General features: G+C 43.6%; 1 protein-coding gene across 1 annotated transcript; it reads right to left on the bottom strand.

Annotated features, from left to right (window-relative positions):
• Positions 1-5522: 5522 nt before the first annotated feature.
• smad6b (SMAD family member 6b) lies at positions 5523-25724 on the bottom strand. Its single transcript, XM_023422578.2, has 4 exons — positions 24239-25724; positions 21117-21173; positions 20346-20423; positions 5523-6427 (listed from the first exon to the last, which is right to left on the bottom strand). Exons 1-4 carry the CDS (start codon positions 25035-25037, stop codon positions 5886-5888), a joined length of 1476 nt encoding a protein of 491 aa, XP_023278346.1. The 5' UTR covers positions 25038-25724; the 3' UTR covers positions 5523-5885.
• Between the last annotated feature and the right edge of the window lie 1046 nt (positions 25725-26770).

A 26770-nucleotide genomic window follows, 5' to 3' on the forward strand; every position in this document is an offset into this window, starting at 1 on the left:
ATTTGAGCCTCCTCACTCATCTTTACTCTTCTCAGAGATATGCTCTCATAGCTGGGCCTCGCACTGTCCTGCAGAGCACTTTACCGCTTACATAAAGTCATCCTCAACAACTGAAGGGTCGGTTTAAGCTCTGGCACCGGCTAAATGAAGATCTCACTACACATGGGGAAACAAAATGAGAATCAAGAGAACCACATTAGTGACTCTTGTTCAATGAGAGCGAGACAGTCTCACTCTCATTCTTTTACTAAATCAAATTTAAAGAATGGCCAAGCATGTCACCTTATATGGTCACAAAGCAACACAATCTTATCTATGTGGAGTCATTCTGAGTTCAAATTCGACCACCTTTTCCTTCAAACATTAGATGCATTGGATGATTATCTACCATGCACTATGTTTGGAGCCTAGTGTTCGAGTTCAACGTTTTTGGGAAACGTGCTAATTTACTTTTTTGTCCATGTCTGTGCCCTAAATATGAAGCTACAGTCAGCAGTCAGTTAGCTTAGCTTAGCATAAAGACTGGAAACCAAGGGAAACAGCTAGCATTGCTCTATCTGAGAATAACAAAATCCACCTAAAGCTCACTGATTAATTGGATATATCACGTTTGTTTAATCTGTAGAAAAATGGAAGTGTGAAAACAAAGAGGTGCAGTTTTATGGTGGGTTGTATACTGAACAATTTCTTGACCACAAACTGTGACAACCTCATATCAACAAGAAGTCTTCAAGAGATACAGTGGGTTCCAAGAGTGTGAGACCACTTTCATGGTCTCAGACTGTGTGTTGTGTTAACCAGTGACCTTTACATGAGTGGATGTTGTTATTTTCAGACAGAACCAGGTTAGTTGCTTCCAGTCTTTATGCTAAACTAAGCTAATCTATGATAAAACTGGCTGTAGCTTCATATTTACCGTACGGACATGAGAGTGGCATCAATCTTTTCATCTAACTCTTGGCAAGAAAGCTCATAAGCAACATAAAATGTCAAACAATTTCTTTTAGAAATTGTGTGTGATAAGCCGGCAGAATGATGCAGCTTTGAGAAAGTTGCAGTGGTTAAACAAAGTGTAAGCCGCCCTGAATGAGAGTGCAGTCTACATAAGATGGGGCTCCAGTGCAGGCAGAGAAACATAACAAAACAGAACCAGCGACGTGGACATCTCGGCTCCTGAGGAGAGGAGGAAGAAAGCCCACATGGCTGAGCCTAACCGCCTCGGCAGCTCCAGCCGCCCAATCAGCCCCAGTCCACAGAACCACCAGCACTGCAGGCCAAACCTCAGACTGGAAGCTTGGAAGGCAAAGCAGTGTGACTGCATTTCCTGAGTCCACCCCATTTAAACTCACAATATGGAACATATTAGGAGCCCTGCAGAAAAAAAGGGGGCCGCGTTCCTAGATCTCCTCTTTTACAGCCCCTCGGAAAAAAAGAAAAGTCAGTCAGATTTCTAAAAGGACAAACCGGTCCTGTGGAAAAAAGTTGTTGAGCTCTTGGAGAGATCAATGAGCATGACATACTTTAATATATAGGATTACCTCTCAAAACATGTGAGATTCAGTGTTAAGTGAATGCATTTTGTATTACTTGACACAAAGTGTAAAACTGAAGTGCAACTGGTTCTCTCAAAGAGTCACATTCCCCCAAAAAACCCACAGGCAGGCACAACCACAACCATGCAGGCATAAAAAATATGTATCTCAGCACCACTGTAGAACACTGCATTCATGTGCTATTGCCTCACAATTTAGATAGAGGGTCTGAAGGGATTTGATTATAGCCCATAAAGCAACTCTATTAAAGGCTGGTATAAATTATAGGGATTTTTTTTTGACAATATCACATGAAACTCAGCAAATACATCTTTTCTTCTCATCAGAGAAACTCCTCTTGCAGACCGAGCGAGACAAAACTCTGCCCCTCCAAGAAAAATGGAATATTTAAGAATGTAATTCTTGTGGTTTCTGCAGTGAGTCAAGCCTTGTCCCTTGGTAGAGGTTGACTGAAAGAGGAATTCTGATTTTAAGGGCAAAAATTTAAAAACATTCTAGTTTAAGTGAGAGAAACTGAGTGGTGTCATGCCACTTAAAGAGACGCCTGTGTTCAGTCAGGTTTGATGTTTCGTAGTAAAGATAGAGTGCTTTTATAAGCTTAATGTAGACAAGTGACAATTGACATCAGGATTCACAGAAACCTCTAGCTGTAGCGTACATGCTAATTCAGATTTACAAACATTCCCAAAACATCTTTAATGTACCGAAGATGTGCACCACTGTGTTCTTATGATAGGAGTTAGACAGGGGGAGGCAGGAATGGGCTGTTGATAAATGCTGTCAGGATTGAGCCTAAGGGTGTGTGTGTGTGTGTGTGTGTGTGTGTGTGTGTGTACGTGTGTGTGTACGTGTGTGTGCTCTCACACTGTGGCATTCTTTTAACCTCTGTGGAAACTCACTAAAATAAATCCTTTTCGTACGTCAGAGAGGCCCCTGTGCACCCTGTAATTACCGAAGGGAGGGTGGGATCTGCAGAGGAGCATCAGGACCGGGCTGCTTTTGGCTTCTGAAAAACCACCTAAATGCTTACTCAATGGTCTGTTCCAGGCTCGGTTAGAGGCCTGCAGCACAGTAGCAGAATCATGGTTTGTCATCAGGGAGATGCAAAACAAATATGTCATTCTGGAAGCAAAACTTAGCAGTAGAAACGTATTCAAAACTGCTCGTGATCAACGTAGAGACGCAACGGACACCTGTGCATACAAAGACATGTGCAACCCACACCAAAGCCAAGACACATCAGTCACATCACTTCTCATCTGCTGTCTTAGATTCAGTCTATGAAGGTGGAAAAACACCCAAAAGGAAAAGTCTCCCTTTCCCAGCTTGCCCTGCGTGCCGGCCCATAATCCCCTCTGAGAGCGTGGATCCCCTGTGCACTGGCATGCGTCAGCACGCCCAGTAAGTGGCGAGCATGGCAGCTGCGAGGAGCCGTAATTAACACCCTCAACCAAGGTGAGAAGACTTCCGTGGGCCGGCGTTCATGAGAGAGAGAGAGAAAGAGAGAGAGAAAGAGAGAGAGAGCGAGAGCAAGGAGGAAGTGTTTCAGGCGCTCTGTGTAATCTCTCTGCATTTCAAAAGGTGCTATTACTTCACTGTGTTTTTACTGGGGCCAGATGTGCAGGACGGGGTCATCAAATGGAGTGAGTAGTAGCGGGCTGCGGTAGTTCCACATCTGTCTGGCTCAAATGACCTACTAACTCTTCACCACTTGGTTTTGTGTTTGTTTTAACTCTAATCTCTCATGAGAACAACAAGAGATTATTTCTGTTGATTTTATAGTTATTCTCACATTTAACCGAGGGATGTTTTTGCAGGTGTGCTCACCTTTTGTTTAAAGGGAGCAGATGAATTTAGTGACTTGATTGTAGTTATCAGGCCTCGATCCTTTGATGCCAACTGTGAACACTGAGAACCAGGCCTTAGGAGAAGCTTACAGACAAGAATCTACAGTCTAAGGAATGTAATGAGGCTTTGGCAGGACAGAAGCCATAATAACAGGGTTTCGAAACTCTGTGCTTTAAAAAGCAGTTGTCTGCACACAGACTCATATGTGCACATGAACACAAATGCAGATATATCCACATGTAGCAGAGTGTGCTTCATGTATGTGTTACAAAAAAAAAAAAAAAGTACCTACTATGTTGTTTTCTCTCTAACATCCGTTTCTAATCAATGCAGCGCTGCAACTACAGCTCGGTGTAACATAAACAGTGGAACAAAATGGCGGCTCGGTTTTTTGGGGCCGAGAGCGACAAGAGACTTCTCCAGAAAATGATTGAGGGTTGCAGCTTGCTAATCAATACCATTCCTGAGCTCATGGAGCACACAAGGCTGCTTACAAGGCTTTTCCCTTCCCTCCTCCATCTTGCCCAGAGTTACAGTCCTCCTGCCACAACTATTCCAGCTCTGGAGCGCAGCAGAGCAGGCGCCTTCCCAGAGATGCAGCTTCAGTAGATGTGTATTGTCGCTTGGCCTCTCCCCAGACCTGTCTAATTAGGCCCCCTCTCATACCCTCTGTGGTGGCTTGTGTAATCTGCCCACTATGTGTCTTAGCTCCTCGCCACCCAATATAATTGTCTGCCAGTTCCTCTCCAGTGGTGATGTGGGCCCTTTTCCCATAACAGAGACACAAATGAGCAGGATAATGGCCCCCAGTTGCAGGGAAGAGAGCGGAGGCAGAGACAGAGGCGGAGTGGAACCACTCCTCTCTGCTGTTTGAACTCTACACAGTCTTGGCTCCAGACAGACAGCAGGCCTGGAGGAGGCTGTCTGAGCCTTCATGGAGGAGGGGAAGGACAGAGACGCTGCACTCAGCAGCACGGCCGATAGGAAAGTAGAATTTTCAACAGAAAAATATGACAACCTGTCATAAAAAAAAAAGAACTGCTTCTCATTGTCTCTCTGCTTGAAACACGCTGTTCACAGATTTCTCACAAAAAGCTCATCCAGCAGTTTTGATGTCTCAGAGAGCCCACTTTTAAAAACGCACATCCTTGTAACTGCACACTTCGGCGCTCATTAAACCAGAATCAGTGTGTTACTGAATGCCTCTATTGCTGAATGTTGGCAGAGGCCTCTGCCCCCCCTCCTCACTACCACCACCGCCAATCTGACAACCCAACACCAGCAATTATGAAGGAAGCCAGCTAAACCACATCCACCTTGGCTGTAGTTTTTAAGATTCCAGTAGGCTTGTAAAACTTCTTGGTTTCTCTGCATACATTCCAGTATCACTGTGCCGGTTTCAGGGTGCCGCATCCCTGGTCAGTTATAACAACGTCCATTGTGAGACATGCTGGCTGCGGAGGCCTGAGACCAGCGACCACGAGCCAACGATGATGTGCTGAAGTAGGAACACCTTTGGAAGGATGTCCTAACTGCTGAGCTGGAGTGGTTTCATCCTTTCCTCCTACACTGTCCTCTCCTACACCATCTCCCCTCGGTCCTCATTACTGGGGCTCCTTAGGACCTCAAGGACATGTGGATCAGCTCGTCTTAAAATCTAGCTTGATACTTTAGATATTACTGAAAGATAAACATCATTATCTGCTTGTGCCTTTTACTTAACTCCTCTATACCAACAACTAGTGCAGATATCACAACAACCATTTTGAATAAACAGTGAAGTGACAGCTCTGATCATTTTCTGCCTGGCAAACTTCAGTTCATGTTGAGGACAAGTTCAGCTCTGAACTTTATATCCTCTGCTCCCACGCTCCGTGGGAAAAGAGGATACCAACCCTTGGCCTAAATGTCAAATGCCACTCAAGAGCGTGTACCTTATTTCAGTATAACACATGGTGGTGTACTGAGATTTGTTTTAGACAAATTACAACAGGCAAAGTTCAATATACTGGTGTCTTAATGATATCAATACAAGCGTTAAGACACCATGAAAATAAACTAGAGTGAAATGTTGAATGTGTAATAAACCAAGAGCTAATGATACAGACCAAACAAAGAGAATTATTATGCGAATACTTTATTATCAATGTGTGAATGGTGTTAGCTTTTTGTCTGGATATTAATAGTATATGAAAACTATACACCAAATCCAGGCTCATCCTAATTTTGCTGTATAATTTCTCAAGTTGGTATTGAAAGATTCTTTATCTTTATATATATTTATATATATAATATATATAAGCCAAAGTGCATTTTCCGTTTTTTTTTCCTCTTGTCCATATACACATTGCACCATACATAAATAATTACATTGTAAAAATGACTCCGTATTTACAAGTATAATATATATTTCATATAATATATAAAACTTTATATTAAATCTAGGTAGATGATATTTGGGATAGTTTGTGGGGTCCGTCTGTGTTATCTATGGTTGTTGAGGAGGATCTCCAGCCAACAGGGGCAGGAGGTGATGAACTGTCTTGAGTAGCAGGGGCCCCAGCCCTTAGCAAAGCTGATGCGCACACTGTTTGGGTCATAGGGTCCGTCCAGGAGGTCAGCCTCTGTGGTGTGCCTCAGGAGGCACGAACGCTCATAGTCAAACACCTTGATGGAGTAGCCTGGCATCACCTTTCGCACCACCAGAGTTCTGCTGTTAGGCATGTCCAGAGTAGGGGAGTTGACAAATATTGGGTGCTCACTACGGTTATACGCCCAAACGCCGTCAGGCTCTTTGCTGAGGAGGATGCCGTAGCCAATTTTGCCTCGTGTGCGCTGAACGGTGCTGCTGCGGTGTTCCAGGTTGAGCTGGCCCAGGCAGAAGCCCGTGCCCTGAGGTAGATCATAGAAGATGCTGACGGAGTGCTCGTACACTGTGTAGAGGCGTCCCACACGTGTGCGGTGCTCCCAGTACGCCACATTACACCAGTGGCTCTGCTTAGGGGCATCAGGCGACATACTGGCATCTAGAGAGACACAGAGAGAGAGAGAGACAGTCATTAAACAAAACATAAACAAAAGCAAACAGGGCTAGTAAAAAGGAAGCCTTGAGTTTTAAGGGATTAACTATCTCTTTTTATTGTTCAGAGCAGATGGCCACACTATAAATACTGAGGGAGGCACTGTATTGAAATCTAAGCCTTGTATAAATATGACTGTACGCACATCCGTCTAACACGCACGCACGCACGCACGTGGGCAACTATACATATCCTTGGGTTGGAGGGTGTAGTGAGGTCAGTCTAGCTGAGGACCTGCACTTCCCTGCTCTGCCTCAAGAGGGCACTACAATGATTAAACACTGACCACCCAGCACAGCGCCTGTCTCTGTTGCTCACACATGCACTTTCAAAACAGATCATGTTTACTAAAATGAATTCAGGATAACACTCAATATTTCCACTGAAAACTGGCAAATAAGTATTTGCAGTAGTATGCTGAGGCTAGACTGAAAATGTGCTTACAACCTTTGGTAAAAAAAAACTTGGCATTTTGTCAGTGCACATTTTAATAAACCATGCTCAAGACAAAACACTTTTTTCCTTTTACAGTGGGACAAAGTTGGCATCTCATTCCTAAACATCTCTGTCCAGTAAATCAGCTTGTTAATTCAGTTTTCATGGCTGCAGTCTGTGAACTCTTCTCAGTGACAGCCCCCAGCACTCCAAAGTGAGTTACTGCTCCCTAGGTAGACTTCTATCTTCACCATACTGAACAGACACAGCACTGCTGACTGCTTTCAGAGCTGCTACAGTCGACACTGCTCATAGCTGTCATACATTTATATTGCTCATAAAATCTGTGGTATGAGGAGTGGAGAGAGGCTGGCGGATGAGGAAGAAAAAACACAGAGTTTCATGATCTCACATCCGTCTCTTCACCTCTTCCTCCTGGAGAATGAGGGTGCCTCTTTCTCCTTATCCCTCATCTTCCTCACATTCCACAAGAGTGGGGGTGATGGGAGAGGGCCAGGCAGGGGGTCTCCCTCCCCCTCCACCCAGCTCTTCCCCCTGCTGTGGGCCCAGGGACGGCATTCAGCTCCCTGACAACTTAGCACAAGCCCGTGACCCGCTGACCCCCCAGCCTTCATGCTATCAGCTCCCATTAACTCACACACAGAGTGATGCCATTATTTTGCTTCAGAGAGTCTATTGGCACAGAGGATTTAAAGCCTGGGCCTGTGGCCCCATTCCTTTCAGTCTCTCTGCTCTCAGGGCTTAATGACCGCCCGCCCCATTAACAAACGCCTTTAAGGTGGAGCATCACAGATCCACACAGCAACAAAATGCCTCACTCACCTCCCACCCAACTAAACCTTTCTGCTGAGTGACCCACACTAGTAAAGTTTATACAAAGATTAGCAAAAACGTTGACCAGACCTGCACAGACAAACGCCTGCTGGTTCAAGGCTCTCTGTGTTGTGGAGGGGGAGGAAGAGTGAGTGAGTGAGTGAGTGAGTGAGTGGGGGTGGGGGGAAGCTGCAGACAGACTCTCTGTGTGTTTGCGCACACACTGATGGCTGAAATGACCCCCTCTCTTCAGGGGCCCCAACATGCATGTGCCATTAGTGAATTCCACACTCCAGCTCCTCCACTCTGAGCTCAGCTTTTACTGCAGTGTGGCTCGGCCACACAAAGAATTCAGCCCCAACTTGTTTATGGCCCTCTATTGTCTCAAATCAAATGGAGCCCACACATCAAGGTAAACTCACTTTGAAACTGTGCACACAAACACAAAAGACCAAATGGCTACTGTCTCCTCTTTTTTAGATGGAAAGAATAAAGTAAAAACAATTTAGTCAATAGTATCTAGTTTTCACACATACCCAGTAAGACTGCGAGGACCAGGAAGAGGAATCAGCAGGACAAAGGTTAGAAATGTATCTAATGTTAAGCCTGAGCCTGAGGGAAGACAATGAGCACACCATGAGCCAGGCCTTTTCCTGTCGCTCTGCTGTGTTATGCGTCTACGTGTGTCTGTACGCACACAGTTTGGATGGGGAAGAAAATCAGCCAGCATGTTTGTGTTTTTGCCGTGAACTTGTATGTTTTGGCTAGGTGGGGGCGCTGAGGTGAGTGCTCTGACAGAAGAACTCATTAGGATCTATCTAACCAAGCAGAGCTATCACCAATCAGTCAGACTGTTTGGACAATATCACCCACAGCGACTAGGGCCTCCACTCCAGAGCTCAAGCTGGCCTCTGCTCGCCCTTCTTCAAGTGCTCAGTCTTTATGTTTTTTAGGGAAGCCTTGTTTCTTAAGCCATGTTTAGATGTTCTGTAAATTTTTATGTAGCTTTACCAAATTGATGTAAGAGAGTATGAAGCCAGGTTTAATTATTAGTATATGACCAGATACTGATGCACAGACAGGTTGGGCCAGGGCTCAGACCAAACCTAAAAGGCAGACATGAGGCAATGAAGGGAGAGAGTATGTCTCCCTCCTTCTGACCACAGCAGAGACACCCAACTCTCTTTGACTCCATGTTGGGCTTTCAGAGGGTCTGTTCAGGGCGGAGCCATGATGGGCTGGGAGCAATTACTGGTGCTCTGCATCCATTTAACCCTGCCACCTTTTAACAGCTCAGTTTACCCATTAGAATAGTAGCGCATGTTATTATTGTTATTTTATTCTCAAAAGCCTCTTCTCTTAGTGTCAGTCTCAGAGTCAATGGATGCAGGCACAATATGGCTGCTCCACTTCCTCTTCCTGCAGCCAGAGGCAATGATCTGAGCACATGAAGGAGTTAATCAACTCTAACGTCATACATAACCAATCTAACAGTACTAGCATCAAAAAAGTGGAGATACATAGATCTGTGGAAGCTATTCAAGCTCTTCAAGTTTCCGTGGCCAGCAGGAAATATGCAGAATAAAGCAACTACTAGTGTTCTAGCAATATGATTAGGATAGTCTCTGTTTGACTTCCTTTGAGCGTCATGAAATAAGTAAACAGATTACAACATTCAGAATCTAACAAGCACACACACACACATTTTAGTCAATCAAAAGTTGCGTTGGACGCCTGTATCTGCACGTACTACGTGTCTTTGTACAATCACACAGTAAACAGAGATATTTAACGAACACAACTTCAACAGCAGAAAGCATTTGGTGTGCAGAGTTTGATTTCCATAACAAGGCACAAGCTCCATGGAAACCATGTGAAAATGTTGATTTTTCAGTTTCCCTGTGGCCTGTCTGATTGGAGGAATTCAGAGTATCAAATGCAGGACATCAGATCCGACAACAAACACAGACTTATATCATCTCACTGGAACTCAGAAAGCAAACAGTGACACAAGCTGCAGCGTCTGCAAAAAGGATTGAAATGTCAGCTACAAGTGGTCCAGGTTTAACGTAAATAATTACTCTGCATGTGGACGCATGAAGATAATCAATGATTCAGATCTTTTACTTAAGTAAAAGTGGCCATATTGTAACATAAAAACACTCCTTTAAAAGGAAATACCCTGAAATTAAAATGTACACAAGTAAATCATGACTCTACACTACTACATGATTCAGAGAAATTTGAATGTTGCACTATGGTATCATTGGATTATTATTACTGATGAATGAATGTATCAGTAGCTTTTTACTATGTTGCAGCTAATTGTATATATTGTTGGATTTAATCAAAAACAGTGCATCGTATCTTATAAGGTCTTCATGCGTTTTGTATGTAAAATCTTTATCTGTAGAGTAACTAAAGCTGTCAACTCAATGTAGTGAAAAGTATAAAGTGCGTTGCAGTAGAGCAGAAGTAAAAAATAGACTGAAATGGAAACACTCAAGTAAAGCTAAAGTACCTCAAATTTGCACCTAAGTACAGTACTTGAGTAAATTTACTTCTAACAGAAGATAGTAGAGGCTGCTGTGATTAACACAGGCAAAACAAGCAGTAAAAACTGATATACAGCTATAGAATAGTTTTTTCCTCTATAATGTGCCATTAAATATGTCTATGTTCAGTACGACTTGCCCAAGCCTCTTCCACAGGTTTACATATGGAAGAAAGCAGATCGCCCTTCTACAAGTTCCTAGCACTCAAGGGCGAGTCTGGATAATTACTACTAAGTACACAAAAATGGGGGCTTGAAAGTTTCAATGGCAATCCTTGATGATCATCCAGTAATGCTTTTAAAGACAGCATGAAAACGAGGGGGGAAAAAAGGGCAGAGGGAGAAGCAGAAAAGAGCTGCCCCGGGGTAAACACAGCTCCGCAGCCTTGGAGTGAGATGAATGGGAGGCCGAGTGTCAGGGACAGGCAGACAAACAACAGCTTCCCCTCCGTGCTAACATCTCCCCACCAAGCTCCGGGGCCACCTCCATTATACTTCATCTCTCCTAATCCAGAGCGGGGAGCAGAGATGAACTCATTCCTCCAAAACTTTGCTAAGGAGGAAAGAAGAAAAAAAAAAAAAAAAAAGAAAAACACTGTTGCCAGTCCCTTTAAGCAGCGCTTTCGAGGGGAGGAGAGCAGCAAGGAGAGGAGGGGGAGCAGCAGTCTCTCATCCTGTGCCAAGGATTAGATTCCCCTCCAGCTATTAGACTCTACCAATGAACTGATAGGCTGGGGGGCTGGTGGTGGGGAGTGGGGTATGAGGAGTGTGTGAATGTGTACACTGTGGTTTGAGCATTCCTCTGACCCCGTCCTATAATTTGTTAGATTTAACTTTCTTTTACAACTAAAACAACAAAGTGGAAGTGAAGCAAAAACCTCCCCCCTCCTTTTCAGAGTATGGTATGGCTTTAATTCTGTAGACAAAGGTTCCTACAGGCTGACTGTAACCCCTGAGCAGGCCACATTTAGGCTGGCGTCTGGGCTATCGCTGCCATCAAAGTCGGCTTTATCAGACAGACACGCTAACTGGAGCTGCTCTTATATGTCTATGGATTTTTTTCCCTGAGGTCTGGCCTTTCTCTGCTGAGAGAAAGAGAGCAAGAGATAGAGAGAGGAAGATAGAAAGAGAGGGAGAGAGATATGTGCTCGGAGAAAACACTGTGGGAGCCAGAGAAACTGAATCCAGTCACCAAGCCTGGCTGGTCACAATGGGAATGCTTTACATTGTCATCCACTTCCTCTCCACTTTCCCTCCGTTTCTGTTTTGGGATGACCCCATGAGGGAGGAAAAGTGCTGTACCCTTGATAGCAGATAACAGAATCCATAAATTAAATCAATAAACAACAGAGGGTGTAAAAAGCACAGGAAGCTAAGCAGGCTAATACGGAGGAGCCGTCTGGGTGCATGAGTAAGAGGCCACTGGTTTGAGGGAAAAGGCTCTATTTTTTTCTGTCAGGGGAAGAGAATGTGCTGCTCATTTCCTCCAAGTTTCCTCCGAAGCTCTGCAATGTGTCAGACACACAGAGTGCAAGTGATGGCGGTGATGCAAGTAAGGCCTTACGAGAGTCCTTAGGGCATGTAAAAGCTCAGTGAAAACTGTGGGGGATGTTTGTGGATGTCATATCTACAGGCAGCGTTAAAAGCCAGCGGAGTCTGCAAGAGCACTGAAAGCAAAACAGTCAGTGAACATCCTGCTGGGTGGCTGTGCCCTTTCACCTCCTCATACAACCTATCTGTTTGTGTGTGTGTGCGCGAGTGTGTTTGTTTGTGCGTGTGCGAGGGAGGTTCGAGCCAAGTAGGCTGGAGCGTTTGAGTAGAGGAGACCCTGCGCATTCCTGAACTCCCCCCTCCTCCTCTCGCTGTGCCTCCTAACTTCCTACTCTGGTTAGGACTATGGGGGGTGGGGGGGCAGCAAGAAGGTTGCTTACTTTCTCGTCCTCTAGGAGTCTTGTTTGGAGTATAGTCTCACAAAATCACAGGACATGTGAGAGGAAGTGTTGGCTGTGTGGTCTAAAACTTTTACATCCAAACTTTAAACTATTCTTCTCTTTAATTCACACTTTTCTTCAGAGTTGACACACTTGTCCTCTGGGAAAAGCAAGACCATACAGCAAGAGAGGAAACTGACTTTAGCTAGCATATATATTCAAGCTATGTTGAAGGCTTGGTTTCAAATGAACAATAACAAGGAACTCTATTATTACAAGTTATATTAGTCTGACTAATTTAAGGCGAAAGGCAGGTATTTAGTTTCCACCGGGCTGGGAGGTGAAGCAGCTATGATGGACAGAGCTGCCGTTCAAACAATGGTTTCCTATTGATCGGCCCAGTGGATCAGAGTCTGTGAGCAGAATGTGTTCTGTCAGGATAATGTGGCACCAGAGTTTCTGTTTCAATCACAACACTTGCTGGGCTGTAACCCACACTGCTCCACCGCGGGCATCCAGACACCAGCTCCCCAAACAAAGACAACTGTTTCCCTCATCTCCGACAAGTCAGCCCGTTCACAACAAGCAAGACATTCATTAAAAATGCAGGAGTGAACATTTCCAATAATTCACAAAGTCCTTCCCTGTCAACATCTGCAAAAAATCTTGAAGCTAAAGGGAATGGCAGGATTTCATTAAGTAAATTATGTGCTGGCAGTCACAGAGAGGGGAAGAGGGGGAAGCTACAGCCAGACCTCTAATCTAAACCGTACCCTGAAATGCGACAGCCTGACTGCACGTATTGAGCCACACAGCCAAGACTTCAGAAATACACACAAATAAAAGATAAATAAAACACACATTGCAAAAGTAAATATAATTTTCCCTGGTGAACATAATCAATGAGAATTTTCACATAAGCATGTTTACAACTTGTAATTACTACTTGCAAAAACCTGGTCCAACAGTATAATTTGTTTTGTCAAGTTGTACTTGTGTAGAACCTGAGGACATACATGTACATGCTCAGGGAAAAAAAAAAAAAACTGAACAGTGAGCCAAGCCACTGTAAACAATACATTATCAGGGGCGTTTTGCTGGACCATCATTCAAAATAAAGGTTCTCTGCTCAGTTTTAAAAGGCTTCATCTTCTGGGAGAAGGATCAAAGGCTCCAAATTATGTCTATCGTACTTGGCCCCGTGTTAGGACAAGAGAGTGGAATGAAGATATAGCTGCAGCAGATCGAGTTCAAGATAAGGACAGAGAAAAAAATCAAGTCACTGTCTCTCAGTTTACACGTGTACACGCAAGAGAAAATGCACCAGGCTCCGATACACTGGGAGTTTACTGTTCACCCATCCACAATGAGCTCCTATCCTTTCCCTGTGGCTGTAAAAGGCTTGTGTAGAGATGTCCAATGACATGGGCCCCTACAAGTTAATCCACATGCAGCATTCTGGAGGCTCAAAGAATGCACTGGCTATTCTGAGTTTTAAAAATACTGACAGCCATAGGTTCAGGCACAACTGTCAATGCTCCTCTGGGGAGAAAGGAAAAAAAAAAAAATCTTAAATCTATTTTCGCCAGCAATCAAACCGCAGGCCTAAATCATAGCTGGCCAAGGCCGATGTCTGGATTTATAATTGTGGGTAAAATGGTCAGAAAATAAAAACAGCATCCACAACTGGCACCTTCTTCACTACTCTTTGCCAGGCGATGCAAGGCTAGCACATTTACAGTGGCGAGCTCAAATGGAGTATTGTTCCCCCTCCCAGTCTTGAGAGGAGGCATACTAAAACACTAAACTAACAGTTGGACATTCCATACATTTTTAATGGCATTGCACGCTCTTTATTTGTTGCTCTAACCCTGTGCCCTGAGCTGAATGAATGGAGCCATTGGTGGAGGCTGGTGCTGCGCTGCGGTGTGAAGGGAGAGAAGATGGCAACAGCAGCCCTCCCTGAGCACACGACAAGATTAGCTCACTCATTTTGTTTGCTAAGGTAGAATATGGGGCAAAAATTATAGCTTGAGCACACCTCCTGTTATTTCTACTGACTGTATTTTCTATCTGTGTGGCAAGCCCTGAAAAGGAAACACAGTCCACTTTATCCTCAGTGAGCACAGTACACTGTGTAAATTCAAATGACAAGCACAGCACTGTGAGCTTAGACTCATAGTCATGTATGAGGCTGTAGATTAATCTTTATCTGTGAACCCTTCACAAGTTAAGTCAAACACCCAGCAGCACTGGCACCACAGTGGCTTGCCAAGCGGACACAGATAAATACTAAACTCAGCAGGTTAGTTTCTGTTGACATGTAAGGGGTTTCAGGCCTCTCCAAGGACTGCTTTAGATTAGCATGGCTTTCACTCTGCACGTAGAGGTCACATTACCTCACCGCATCCAAGACCTGTGTTACTAGTTCTGACTGTAAATTGACTCTTAAAGACAAATTCAGTGTAAAAAAAATCTTAACACAATGACAATCACATTCCCTCCTCTCTGTCTACGTGACAATTTCAGATGATAAAAAGTGCTTACTTCAGATCCACATTTCCGCTGCTTGACACAGACGGTCCACATTATGGAGACTTCTCAACTACAAACCTACAGTAAAGCTTTTTGTAAATGCTGTAAATCTTGACTTGGCTCACATCTTGAGGCCTTCACAAAACTCAAAAAAGCTTGAGAAGAAAAAGTAAAAGACCCTAATCTAATGGCCAAAGCATCTCACTGAACACAGAAGGGAAGCAAACTAGACTTCACTAATATAAAAAACAATCACAGACATACAAACACATACACACCCTCCCATGCAAGCACACACACAAACGCTATTATTAATGACTCAATAGGTCACATAGATTGTGGAGGACTCTACTGAGGATGCCATAACCCCTCCCAGAAAAACTTGAAAATGGATTTCTGACACCACACAGTCTAACAATGCTGAGAAAGGGAAAATGAAAAATGGCCTTATCGCTCTTATCAATGGCTCTTTTTTGTGTATGTGTATGTGTGTTACGTAAGGGGAAATGGAAGCCAGCCTCCCAGGACAGGAACGGATACTTGAGATGAGGACTGTGGGTACAGGCCCTACACCAATACAGAGAGAACAGAGCACAAGACCCTTCAGGATGTATAGCTACAACCCTCCGCCCCCAGCTTAAAATGGACTCTGCAAACTGGACATGACAAACGGGTGAGGAGAGCCCCCTCACGTCCCCCGAGATGCTGGCCTTCTCTTCAACATTCCTCAGTCTCCCCCCGCTGTCAAAGGGGCAATTCACCGCCCTACACTGCTACAAAACCCAGGCAGCTTTTTAAAACAGGATGTTTGTCTGAGGCCTCCTTCCCCTCAAATAAACAATCCGCAAAACCTGATTTCGGGAGGCAGGGTGGAAGCACTCGAGTCACATTATTTCCACATCCCGTATCCTGGAGCATTGGGGCTCCTGAGGGAGTGTGGGCGGCCAGGCGCTGGGAAGGCTCAGGGCTGCGGTGGAAACCTGAGGCCATGTGCCAGGCTGTAGGGGGAGATGAGCCCAGGCTGCATCACTCTAGGGTCTGTGGGGCGGAGGAGGGGGATCATGCCTCTAGGTGGGGAGGGGGACATTGCTAACATGCTGATGCAGTTGTCACTCTATCAGACCATACCCCTTGTCTGCACACTGCAGAATCACAATACAGCTGCTAACATCAAGAAAGTTAGATGCCTCCACAGCAGGAAGGAGATACTTTATATACTCAGCACACTACATTACAAAGTGATGCACAAAGGATAGCGGTGCAGGACGATAATTATTAGTATTCAGCTGAATATGATGGTTCCTGAGCAGCTATAAATAAATTTGGTCACCAATGATGCCATGTACATTATGTCACTCAGCATCACACTTATGCTCAGGAGAGAAAAAAACAGACCAAAACTTCAAAGAGCCATCCACAAAATACTGAGGCCCCTGCAACAAACTGAATAGATGATCTAATACAGAAACACATAACGAGACATTTCAAAGCAAATTAGAGGTGCAATCAATCCTAAATCTTGAGTACAGTAGATATGCTATTTCATTTGTTCCTAGCAGAAGTGGAATCACATGTCTTCAAAGTCAGATCAACAAGTATGGGTCCAGTCTAATCTGCTTTGATCAAGAGAAACATCACATGCCTTGATTAGACTGTCTAATTATTCCATGCATTTTAACTGTCTCTGACAAAAATCGAGGGAACAGTTTGATGCCGGCCTCTTCCTGACACAGACAGGCAGGTTGTGATTACTATTGACTGCACAGTTTAATGTATGCATCTGGACTTAGATGAGGACCCTAAGGAAGAAATATAGACTTAGAAATATATAAACTAAAGCTTTACACATGCGTTTTTTTGGTCCCAGCACTGGGGTGTTGTAAACTGTCATTTTCTTGAGCAATTTGTTGTGTGACTCACATGAGGTCCTTCCTATCTATCTACTAACTGCCTTGTTCTGCCTGGAAGAATTAGTCAATACCAGAGAATGGACCTGACACAATGTCTGCAGACGAGACATCCAGAGAGACAAGCACTGGCCCTCCCTCCAGAGACAAGCCGGCAGACGGAGGAGAGCGCTGTATGATTACTGTGTGGGAACCCTGACTACCTGCTGATGCCCTCTTCCCTCCAGTAAGCGCTACAGCACTCTGTGTAATCCACGTCTAGCAGCTTTCAATCTTTCCACTCCTCCAGTCCAACTTTCCTACGTTTTCCGGAAGGGAAAGGAAAAAGGAAAATAAAAAAAAGACAGTGACTCAGGTCACTCTGCATGTCCTCTGGTCACTTGACCCAGCAAATCTGAGGGAGCCCCTCCATTCACACCGGTGATCTCAACTCACACCAACATGAGCGTATACACACAGTGTTATGCTGACAAATTCCACCGGGTTGATTGAGGACACAACCTCTGACTGAAGAATGTAGGCAGACTGGAGCCATGATCTTACAATGCTCTAAACCAGGCAAAGAGGAAAGACTTGCATCATTCATCGTATCTAAATACTGTTAACATGGTAATCACTGCACAAAGTGACATTTAGACCATATGCACAATGACTGAAATCCTTAAGTAGCAAAGCAAAAACATCTTGGCATGCCTCCTCACGTTCTGAGCAAGAGCTGGCCAAAGCAACAATATAATGAAGAAGAGTCCCCAATGTCAGAGACAATGTGACTGAAATAATGAAGTCAATGTGTAGGGGGAAAACACCCCCTCAGACAGTCATTCAGGAAGCAATGAGACCTGCTTCAAAGCGCATCACTCTGATGCCCACACGACAAGGCCCAGGCTGTGAGGAAACAGGTGTGCGGACAGACTAGGAGGACAGCGGCAGCAAAGGCACATTCCCTCACACACACAGCACTAAGGTATACTACGTATACATAGACTCCAAAAGCTGGGCTCACTCATGACATAAACAGACATCACACAGTGCCCCTGGTGTGGCTGTCTGTGACACGGACATGTTTAAATAAACCATTGGGAATGGTCCAAATGTCTATGACGGCACAGTAACTGAAGGTTTGAGTATTACACTAAGACATTAATACAATAATGTGCACATGGGGAAGCTTTTTAAGAATGCATGAGTAAGAACATTTTTAGCATGTTAAACGACTGCAAGAGTCAGCCAGAGAAATGCATCTGCTCTTAAATGTAACTCCAACATTAACTTAAGAACATGAAGTGCATTGATTTGAAGACATATTGATTTGAAGACATATCCTATATTAACATGGCGCTACATAATCTAAAGCAAGATGAGAACTACTTTTCAAATTTCGCTGAAAATATATATTTTCTCAATATTGGCTGAGGTGGTAGAACAAGCTTGCCTACCAAACGAACCAGTTCTGATCAGTTTCTCTGCCATTGTGAGGTGCAGAAGAATGCTCAGCGTGTATTTCTGTAGCCCTGGGCTGCAGACTGTAGTTGATTATTTGACTCCACCCAACCCACCCTACCAGTGCCCCCCAGACCTGCTTTTAAGAGGTTTACTTGTTCCTGCGTGAGGGGTGGAGTCTGGATCCCATACAACTCCAGTTACACACAGACACTCTCTCTATCCGTGCTGAAGGGGGATTCACAAGAAAAGTCATCTCCAGGTCAGCAACACTGTCAGCACAGGATAACTTGACAATATGCATAACAGGCCTGTATGTTTAAGCAGAACTAAGCAGGCTTTATGAGGAAGCCTTCAGGCTCTTGGTTTTATGATGGAATATGCTTGGTCAAACTAGGTCAAATACTTGGTGGAGAATCTGTATGACGAGATGCTAATGGTTTGTTTTACTCAACGTGGCCTCTCTTATGTATTTTAAAATCAAAGAACCATCATATAGTCCAAATGCAACATGATCAGAGACATACTGACTACACAAATTAGCTCACAGCATGAAAAACTACCACCCTGTAGAACACTGGTCATTCTCTTTCTCAATTCCACGTTGGTGAGTGTGTCACAGCCAATGCAGAGTGATCTGGACTGGCCTGTACAAGCAGCAACACAGTTGGAAGAAACCAAAGCCTAGCATGTCTAGATCCTCCCTCCTCACCACAGTCTCTGAGGAATTGTGGTGCGGGCTCTGACAAGCCCCTCATTTGTTGACTCAGGGAGTGTCGCCGGGCCATGCTGAGGTGGTGACAGTGGGAGGAGGGGGCCCTTGCTGACTGAATACTTCACTGCCAGGTAGCCATGTCAACTGCTCAGTGTCTATGACTCTGAGCCATGGCAGAACCTCTAAGAGCAAGCCCCAGAACGAGGGCTCTGACTCCCCGTCCACATGATACTGTGCATGCTGGCTGTGGTCCTAGCATGAAGGGGGAGGCATGCTTACTCTATGCCATGAGAAAGGAGTGTTTCATTTCAAATCAGAGGATAGGACTGTTTCTGCTCACTTCCTCTGGTGTGGCCCCATTCACAGGAGCAACTCCATTTCCCTGAACCCACCCCTCCCTGCAGCCCACTTACAGCCAGGCTAGATAGAGTTGTACGCGTGAGTGTCTGTGCACATGCATGTGCACAACTATGTGTGCTTGTGTGTTTCTGAGCGAGCTTGGATCTTATTACAGTTTGATCCCACTCAAATATTTCTGAAAGAAAAACAGAGGAGGGGAGGCCGGCTCTGTGGCCAATGCACACGCCCCGCTGAACCTCTGCACCGCTTACAATGAAACCTTTATCTTTAAGAGCTTGAACTGTTCGTAATGGCCCTTAATGAGAAGGAATAAAGTACAACATCAAAATGAAATTACTTTCATAAGTTTGCGTATTCATCCAGATACACTCAACAGCTATGCAGGAGGAAAACTCTGAACTGTTATTTAAGTACACTCTCCTGTCTTATTTGAACAATTTCATAGCCAGAACAAAACGGGCCACTGGACACTCAACATGAGAGTCATGAAAGCTTTATGATTATTATAGTGATAAAACAGTGATTCATAGATTGCATTGTTCTAATGTAAAGCTATATGTACGTGCGAATACTTGTTCAGAAACTAACATCTGTTTTCTGATTTATTACTCAAACTACCACTTTTAAAAATAATTCAAGGAAAAAGAAAAACCCCTAATCCATGTATAAATTATCTTTACCGATACAGTTACTCTTCATTCAAGCTAGTTGATGTACCATTATATCAGCACTACTACTTAAACAGCTGCTCATAGATATATCCAAAATCAAGTCAATTAAAGTTGAAATTTAGCATCCGATACACGTCATTCAATGATTAGAGCCAGTACTCACTTCAATGTACTGTATGTCAAACCCCACATCTGCTGCACACAGCATTTGAGCATCTGAAACTATACAGTGTGCCACTATGCCAACAAAAAATAAATGCCTCCTACTGTTACAAAATGTACAGCACAACAGAAAGACAAATCAACTTCAAAGTCCTCTGAGAAACTGAACTCCTTGTTGGAGAAATTACTAAAGCATTTACAGACGGGCTCCACTGGGATGATAAACATTTGGTAATCATTAATTTGTAAAATTGGTGTAAAGCATTTCGGAAACAAACTCCTTATTTGGAGTCTGACGACAGTTGGATAAACACACCCACCTGAGAATTCCCCTGGTGTGATGTTTGGTGAGCTGGCTGCCTCAGTTTCAGTGTAAGACAATGTGGAGTCTGACAGATCTGTGGGGAATAAAGCAGAAATTAGCCCCTCATTTACATAGTATAGTAACGTCTCTACTGATCTGTTCTACAACGGTTGCCTCTCTTCATTTCAACATTAAAATTATTTTTGTTTCATATCAAACTGAAAACGATTAACACCATGTTTTGGCTTCATCCAATAGGGGATAACCTGGCAACTTCACTAACAGGCTTTACCTGATGACATCCCCCCCAAATGCCGCCAGAAACCTCAGCTGTACTCAGGCTTGCAGCCCCAGCTAGCAGCCAGGCTCCAGAGTCCCAGCAGCCCACAGAACATACTACCCACACCATACTACCCACACTGGCTCTGGCTGGCATGCTGACATTATGCCACATGCTGGCCTAGGTCTCATCCAAAAGCTACCCATGCAGTTTGCCAGTAACTGTGCCCAATTACATCCATTAAAATTCTCCACATTGCTTTATGCCTGTTTCTTTCTGTTACAACAGATCCTAAACAAAAGACTGAAGATGCCATTTGCAATTTAATTATGATCATAAAAAAAAGATAAGAATCAACTAATTACAGTTCGGCAACTTATTGACTACAAGTCATAACACTGTGAATCAAATATTTATAGCAAGATTCAGATGAAGATCAATAACTGAGGATGAAATAGAATGCATGCTTCAGGTGCCAAAGAGTTTATCTGTGTGTTTGTCACTTACCCAGTGGCTTGTGTTCTTCATTAGGGGAAAGCCTCGAATAAGGAGGTGGGGGTGACTCTGTAACACAAAGCAGTCATGTCAACAACCTAATAAAGGTTAGAAAGAAGGGCAAAACTTAGGCCCAGATATAAATGCTTTAAGTTCCCCATCATAAGTCAGTTATGTATTATTAAAATAAAATCATATAAAATCCTGATTGGATACACTTGGACACTGGTGTAAATGTTGGTTAACTGTAATTAACTCACAGAACAAATCCTGTACTTATACTGTTGACCCCATGTACTTTGTACATATAAAGACCCCAGTGTATCGGTTTCATATTACAGTAATACAAACTTAACCAAGCATTGTTTAAAACATTAGATTCTGAATGAGGTTATCGTCAAAGGTCTTTGATAAAGGCAATAAGAAAGATGCCAACACAACTAAATTCAAGCCAAAAAAGAAGCTTCAATACACAGCTCACATCAGATCCATTTCAGAGGAGACAGCAGGCTAAGTCTTAACTCTTAGGCTTTGTGTCTGCACTACAAAATCTAATCATTTTGTTCAAAAGCTAGTTAAAGAAGCTAATAAAGCCAACAGAAAACTGCACATTTGTTGCTGTTATTTAAGGACATATTATTTAACCGAAGCAGTCATTACTACAACCACAGACTAACCATAAATTTTAGCTAGTAGTTTAATAAATCTGAGTAAATCTCTGCTTTTTAACTTCATTGTGTTCAAAGGCCTTAATTTTATCTCATAAAAAGAAGAGAAATGAAGAGAATAACTTGCACAAGAAGGAAAGCACAAAGGAAAGAAAACTTTGTGAGCACACTATGACCTCGCCTACAGGGGAAAAGGGGAAGGAGAAAAGCATAATAGGAGCGGGTCCTTTAAGAGTGGCGGCAGTAATTGCCAGGATCTGAACTCAGTCACTCAGATACACAGCTAGTCAGTCTGGCGCCAGCAGTATGCAAACTGTATATTATCACCACTCCTTCACCTAAATAGCATGAGGGGACCTCCTTAGCACAAAAGGGCTTTTAAAGCGCAACTTGAAACTGATCTCATTCGAAAAGTATAATGCCTGGCAAAATAAAAGCAAAAAGTTTTTGTCCGCTTCAATCCAAGCTCTCTGTCAAACATTACAGATTGTTTTATTCTTTAAAAAGTCTTATATAAAACTGATACCTGGACTTTGAAATTACTCTACAATCAAACAATCAGATTGAATTACAGTTGAAAAATTCTTAACGCTATTCTTTTCAGGCATGTTTTGAGTTTGTTTTACAAAGGAGTAAAATGTTTTCCATTAAAATCTATTTCATGAATTGAACATCATTCTTATATAATTCAATATTTCCTACTTCTCCATTTGCAAGCAATATAAAAAAACCAGTGGTTAAAGTCTTGATTCAAAGCCCCCCTTCTTGAATAGCATGAAAGAAATACCAGCTCTATCGGGCCACGCATGAGCGCATGTGAGCTATGTGTACTACGAGCCTTAGTCCCAATAAGGGGTATGTGCCCCTCTCCCTCCTCTTACAATTCATCTTGCTAGTTTTAGTGGAAAGAAACACACACGGCCATAACCTGACATCCAGTTCAGCAGGGGGAACAAATTAAATACTCTTTGTATCTAACACAGTCTATTCAAACCAGCAAACACCATGCAACCTTGGAGCTCTATAAAAATCACAACTGATCAGGTTGGACTGTATGGTAGGACATGAAGGCCAAATCCACGTCAGTGTCCAACATTTGCGTGCTACGAATTCTGATATTGTTGCACATATGACTTTGAAGAGCTTGTCACAGCCAGCTGGCTCTAGTAAACATGGATGTTATGGAAAATCCACCTCCTGTGCCAGTGAGAAAACAGAAATACTGACGCTTGCATCTTTACACATGATACCACGCGTTGTCATCAGGTCAGTGGGGTCGAGTGGCCCAGAGTTTAAGGTGTGCCAAATCACAGGCCTGTCCCCTGCCAAAATTTAATCTGTTTAATGTAGGTCAGGGAGGTTCTGCCATAGATAGCTCATTGATTGTGGAAATAAAGCTCATTCCTCCACCACAACACCAACTAAACTGACATGGAGCCAAGTCCAAACCTCAGTGTGTGTCTATACAATCATATACATGTCATACACTGGCAATTACCCTGAAAGAAAGAGAGGTAAGAACAGCTGTATTGACAATCACACTGAAGGCACTGACATATTCAGACACATATAAGATTTCACGTACTGTATGTTATTAGGGAATTCATTCAAGACTTAAACCTAGAAGAGCTTAAAGACAACAGCACAAACAAACAAACTCCTTCATTAGAGATATAAAGATGTTGCAGGCCACTGAGTGATTCTCTACTACAGCATCAAACTGTCCAAATACAATACTGTAGGTACCTAAAATTTTGAGAAGTGACAAACCTATCAAACTGGCATATTATAATCTTCCATGCATTTTGGTACTTTCAAATATACTAAACGTAAGAACTCAAGGTATAGAATAACTCCAAGCCTCCTTAAAAGGGAGTCTGTCTCACATTTGTTTCATCAAATCAAACTCTGCTCATATCCCTTGCTTATAGTGATATTGTTATTGTTCACCTTGTCATAAGGATGGCTTGAATAATCATTAACTATCTAATCAAACGACCTGCCATTCTCTATCTCTGTGTATGAAAGTAAGCCAAACAATACTAGATAAATAAAGCAGAGTGTTAGGGAAGGATTGTCTGAGCATATTTCAAGGCCCTACAGTTTTACAGTCCTGAAAACATGATTTCTGCCATGTAACTATTAAGATGACCTTTTCAGTTGTTATTATAATAATTTAGCAAAATGTGAAATGCAAATGGACCAAATGAGCCTAATGGTTGAGTTGTATCTGCATGATTTACTTGTACATTTATGGAACATGGTTTTTTTTTTTTAAATAAGTAATGATGGTATCTGCAAAGAAAGTTAGAGAAAGCTTGTGGTGCAAAGGCAAGAAAGTGTAGACTCAGAAGCCTTATGGTTATCTGTTAATGGACTACCTGGTAATTTTATCCCAAAATAGCATCTAGGTTGACCTGTAAGGTGCTACAGGCAGATTTGTTGTGTCCTGGTAGATGCTCTTACCTGGCCCACAGAGCCGGCTGTAGTGATAAGGGTTGCAGCATACTGTCGGACTGTCCATGGCCCCAAAACTCTTACACTCACAGAGCGGTTTGAGCTGGGCCGTGTGCTGGAGGTCGGACCAGCGGTACAGTTTACACACAAGCAGCTGTGGGGATGCCATATGACCGCACAACCTCAGCTCTGTCCGGGAAATCATAACACAGTCGCTCGGCATCCCTCCTCTGGACTCCACTGCTTCTAGTAAGGTATCCAGCGCCTTTTCCTTTAGCCTTTTTAAAAGAGAGTATGTGGCTGATTTGAGTTCTTGCTCTAACACCGTGCGTGGCATCGCCTCCTGCGGCTCAGGAGAGCCGCTATCCCGTGGTCCAAGGTTCCTCAGCACGAAGTGACACGACCCTGGATCCCTGGTACCCTGAGCCATCTCTGGACCCCTAAGCTCGGAGTGGTCCCGGTCTTTAAATAAGCAGCAAGTCACTGTCCTGCATTCGCTGTCCTGTATGGAGCGGGGGCTCCCCTGCTCCTGGACGCACACCGCACCCCCATCTTGGTCCGTCGTGACCCCCAAGCCGCTGCTCTCCACGGGGCTCCGGGTGCACACACCCCCAATGTCCCCTACAAGAGACCCGCTAGGGGTCATCGGTCTGAGCTCCGTTTTGGGAATTTTCTCTGGGTTGTTGCCGAACAGATCGTCCCTACAGCCCTCACTACTGTTGCCATTTCCATCTTCCCCTTCTTTATCTGGGATCAAACGGCTTCTCCAGAGTCGCCGCACAAGACCTGAGCGTTTCGTCCTGAACATACGACAACTTGAAAATCTATAAGGGGGTTTTATTCTTGTACGGATATCCGAATATTACAGATACTTTTATGGTCGTTGCAAAACATTAATGTCTGTGAAATGCCGTGCAATGCATGCACAGCCAACTGACGAGCACTGGTGGCAAAACCGCAACATTAGACTGAAGGCTATTTTGTTGCATCTACAACAACAAAACCGCGCAATACATGCACTGCAGCATTCCGATCAAAATACATTCATTTAACCGATTACACTGTAAATAACCAAGCGGGTCAAACTGTGACTTAACCGAGACCGCCGGGGAATGGACTGTTTATATGTTTGTTACGAACGAATACAAAAAGCAGAATGCATAATAACATAACATGATAATCTTAGTAACATAATCCAAAACCAGCAGCCTTCAACCCAAGACGGCAACTGGCAGCCTCAAACAGTTCTGGACTTTTAACAACCTCAGATCTACTTTCTACACCGGCACGTAGAGCATGAGGTACTTCGAGGAGATTTAATCCCAAGGAAATGCACTAGAAGTCAGGATCCTTGTCGTCTTCTTGAGATGTATGTGCACTTCTTTTAACAATCCCAGCAAAATATCCATGCCAGCTGAAACTACATGAGGAGGATCAATCCGGGGCTGAATCGCGCTCCTGCTTCTCCACTCAGATCTAAACCAAACTGCAGCCCAGATCTCTTTCTTTCTCAGTTTCTCTTCCCCCCCCCCCGCCCCCCTCTTCCTCACACATACGCACACACACATACACACACACACACACACGGGGCCCCCGAGGAGAGCGGTGGAGCCATTGGCTGACTATCATCATGTGCTAGTCTAGACACTTTGGCGGCTGTGAGCTGCACTGATTGTTGCGCAAACAAGGTTTCAAGTTTCTTAACTCTTAAAGGCGAAACACCCACCTCTCGCTTTTAAGTTAAAGTTACTAAAACTTATTTACATCCATGCTACATGTAGGATGTGGCAGATCTGAGCCGGAAAAAACAGCAACAGAGAAACTTTCAAGTATGGGCGTGTGTTTTTTTCATTTCCCCACAAAAGTCAAAGTTCTTTTACTTCTTTTAAATAATTTTTTTTTATGGGGACATTGAAGAAAAAGCATCAGTTGGAAAATTTTGGAGGACATGGACACTGTCCAAATTTCTTGTGAATTATGAAGAGTAAAAATAAGGCAGGAACATAGGTCATCAGTCCGTCCTCTTTTAAAAAAACAAAGGTGGCAATTACATAAGATGCACTGACTCACCTGTAGTGGAAGAATTTACACTGGTCACAGCTTTAACCCACTGACCTCATGACAGGACAGTATGTCCCAGTGGCATTACTGGGGTATTGTGAGGATACCCCAATTACAATACCTGGTAGGTATGAAAAGGTCACTATAGTCACAGTTACTTTTAAATGAGGAATTAATAATAAAGTAATTTTAGCTTGTGTGTATGGCACAAAACTACTTTTTGAAATATCACAATCTGAATGATTAGGTTAAATATATATGCAAAAAAGCACCAAGAATCCAATGAATTAAATGTTCCAGCTTGTTCATGCATTCAAATGAACAAAATTAAGACCGCTACATGTCTCTCGCGACAGTCTACGCAAACAACTGTTTGTTCCCCCAAACATTTTATGTTTATGTCATTATGGCTGGTGCGTGTACCCACTGTGCATTGCTCGAAATCAAGGTAAACATCAAGGTCTTCCACCACGCTAACCA

The sequence above is a fragment of the Seriola lalandi genome, unplaced genomic scaffold, assembly GCF_002814215.2.
Source record: "Seriola lalandi dorsalis isolate HSWRI2012SDOR001 ecotype SW California unplaced genomic scaffold, Sedor1 jcf7180002054682, whole genome shotgun sequence".
In the NCBI taxonomy this organism is placed as follows: domain Eukaryota; kingdom Metazoa; phylum Chordata; class Actinopteri; order Carangiformes; family Carangidae; genus Seriola; species Seriola lalandi.

Coding starts and splice junctions, on each gene's coding strand:
- smad6b (XM_023422578.2), bottom strand. CDS start 25,037: ATGTTCAGGACGAAACGCTCAGGTCTTGTGCGGCGACTCTGGAGAAGC. Junction 21,174..24,238: donor CAGCCGGCTCTGTGGGCCAG/GTAAGAGCATCT, acceptor TTTGTGTTACAG/AGTCACCCCCACCTCCTTAT. Junction 6,428..20,345: donor CACACCAGGGGAATTCTCAG/GTGGGTGTGTTT, acceptor GTGTCTCTCTAG/ATGCCAGTATGTCGCCTGAT.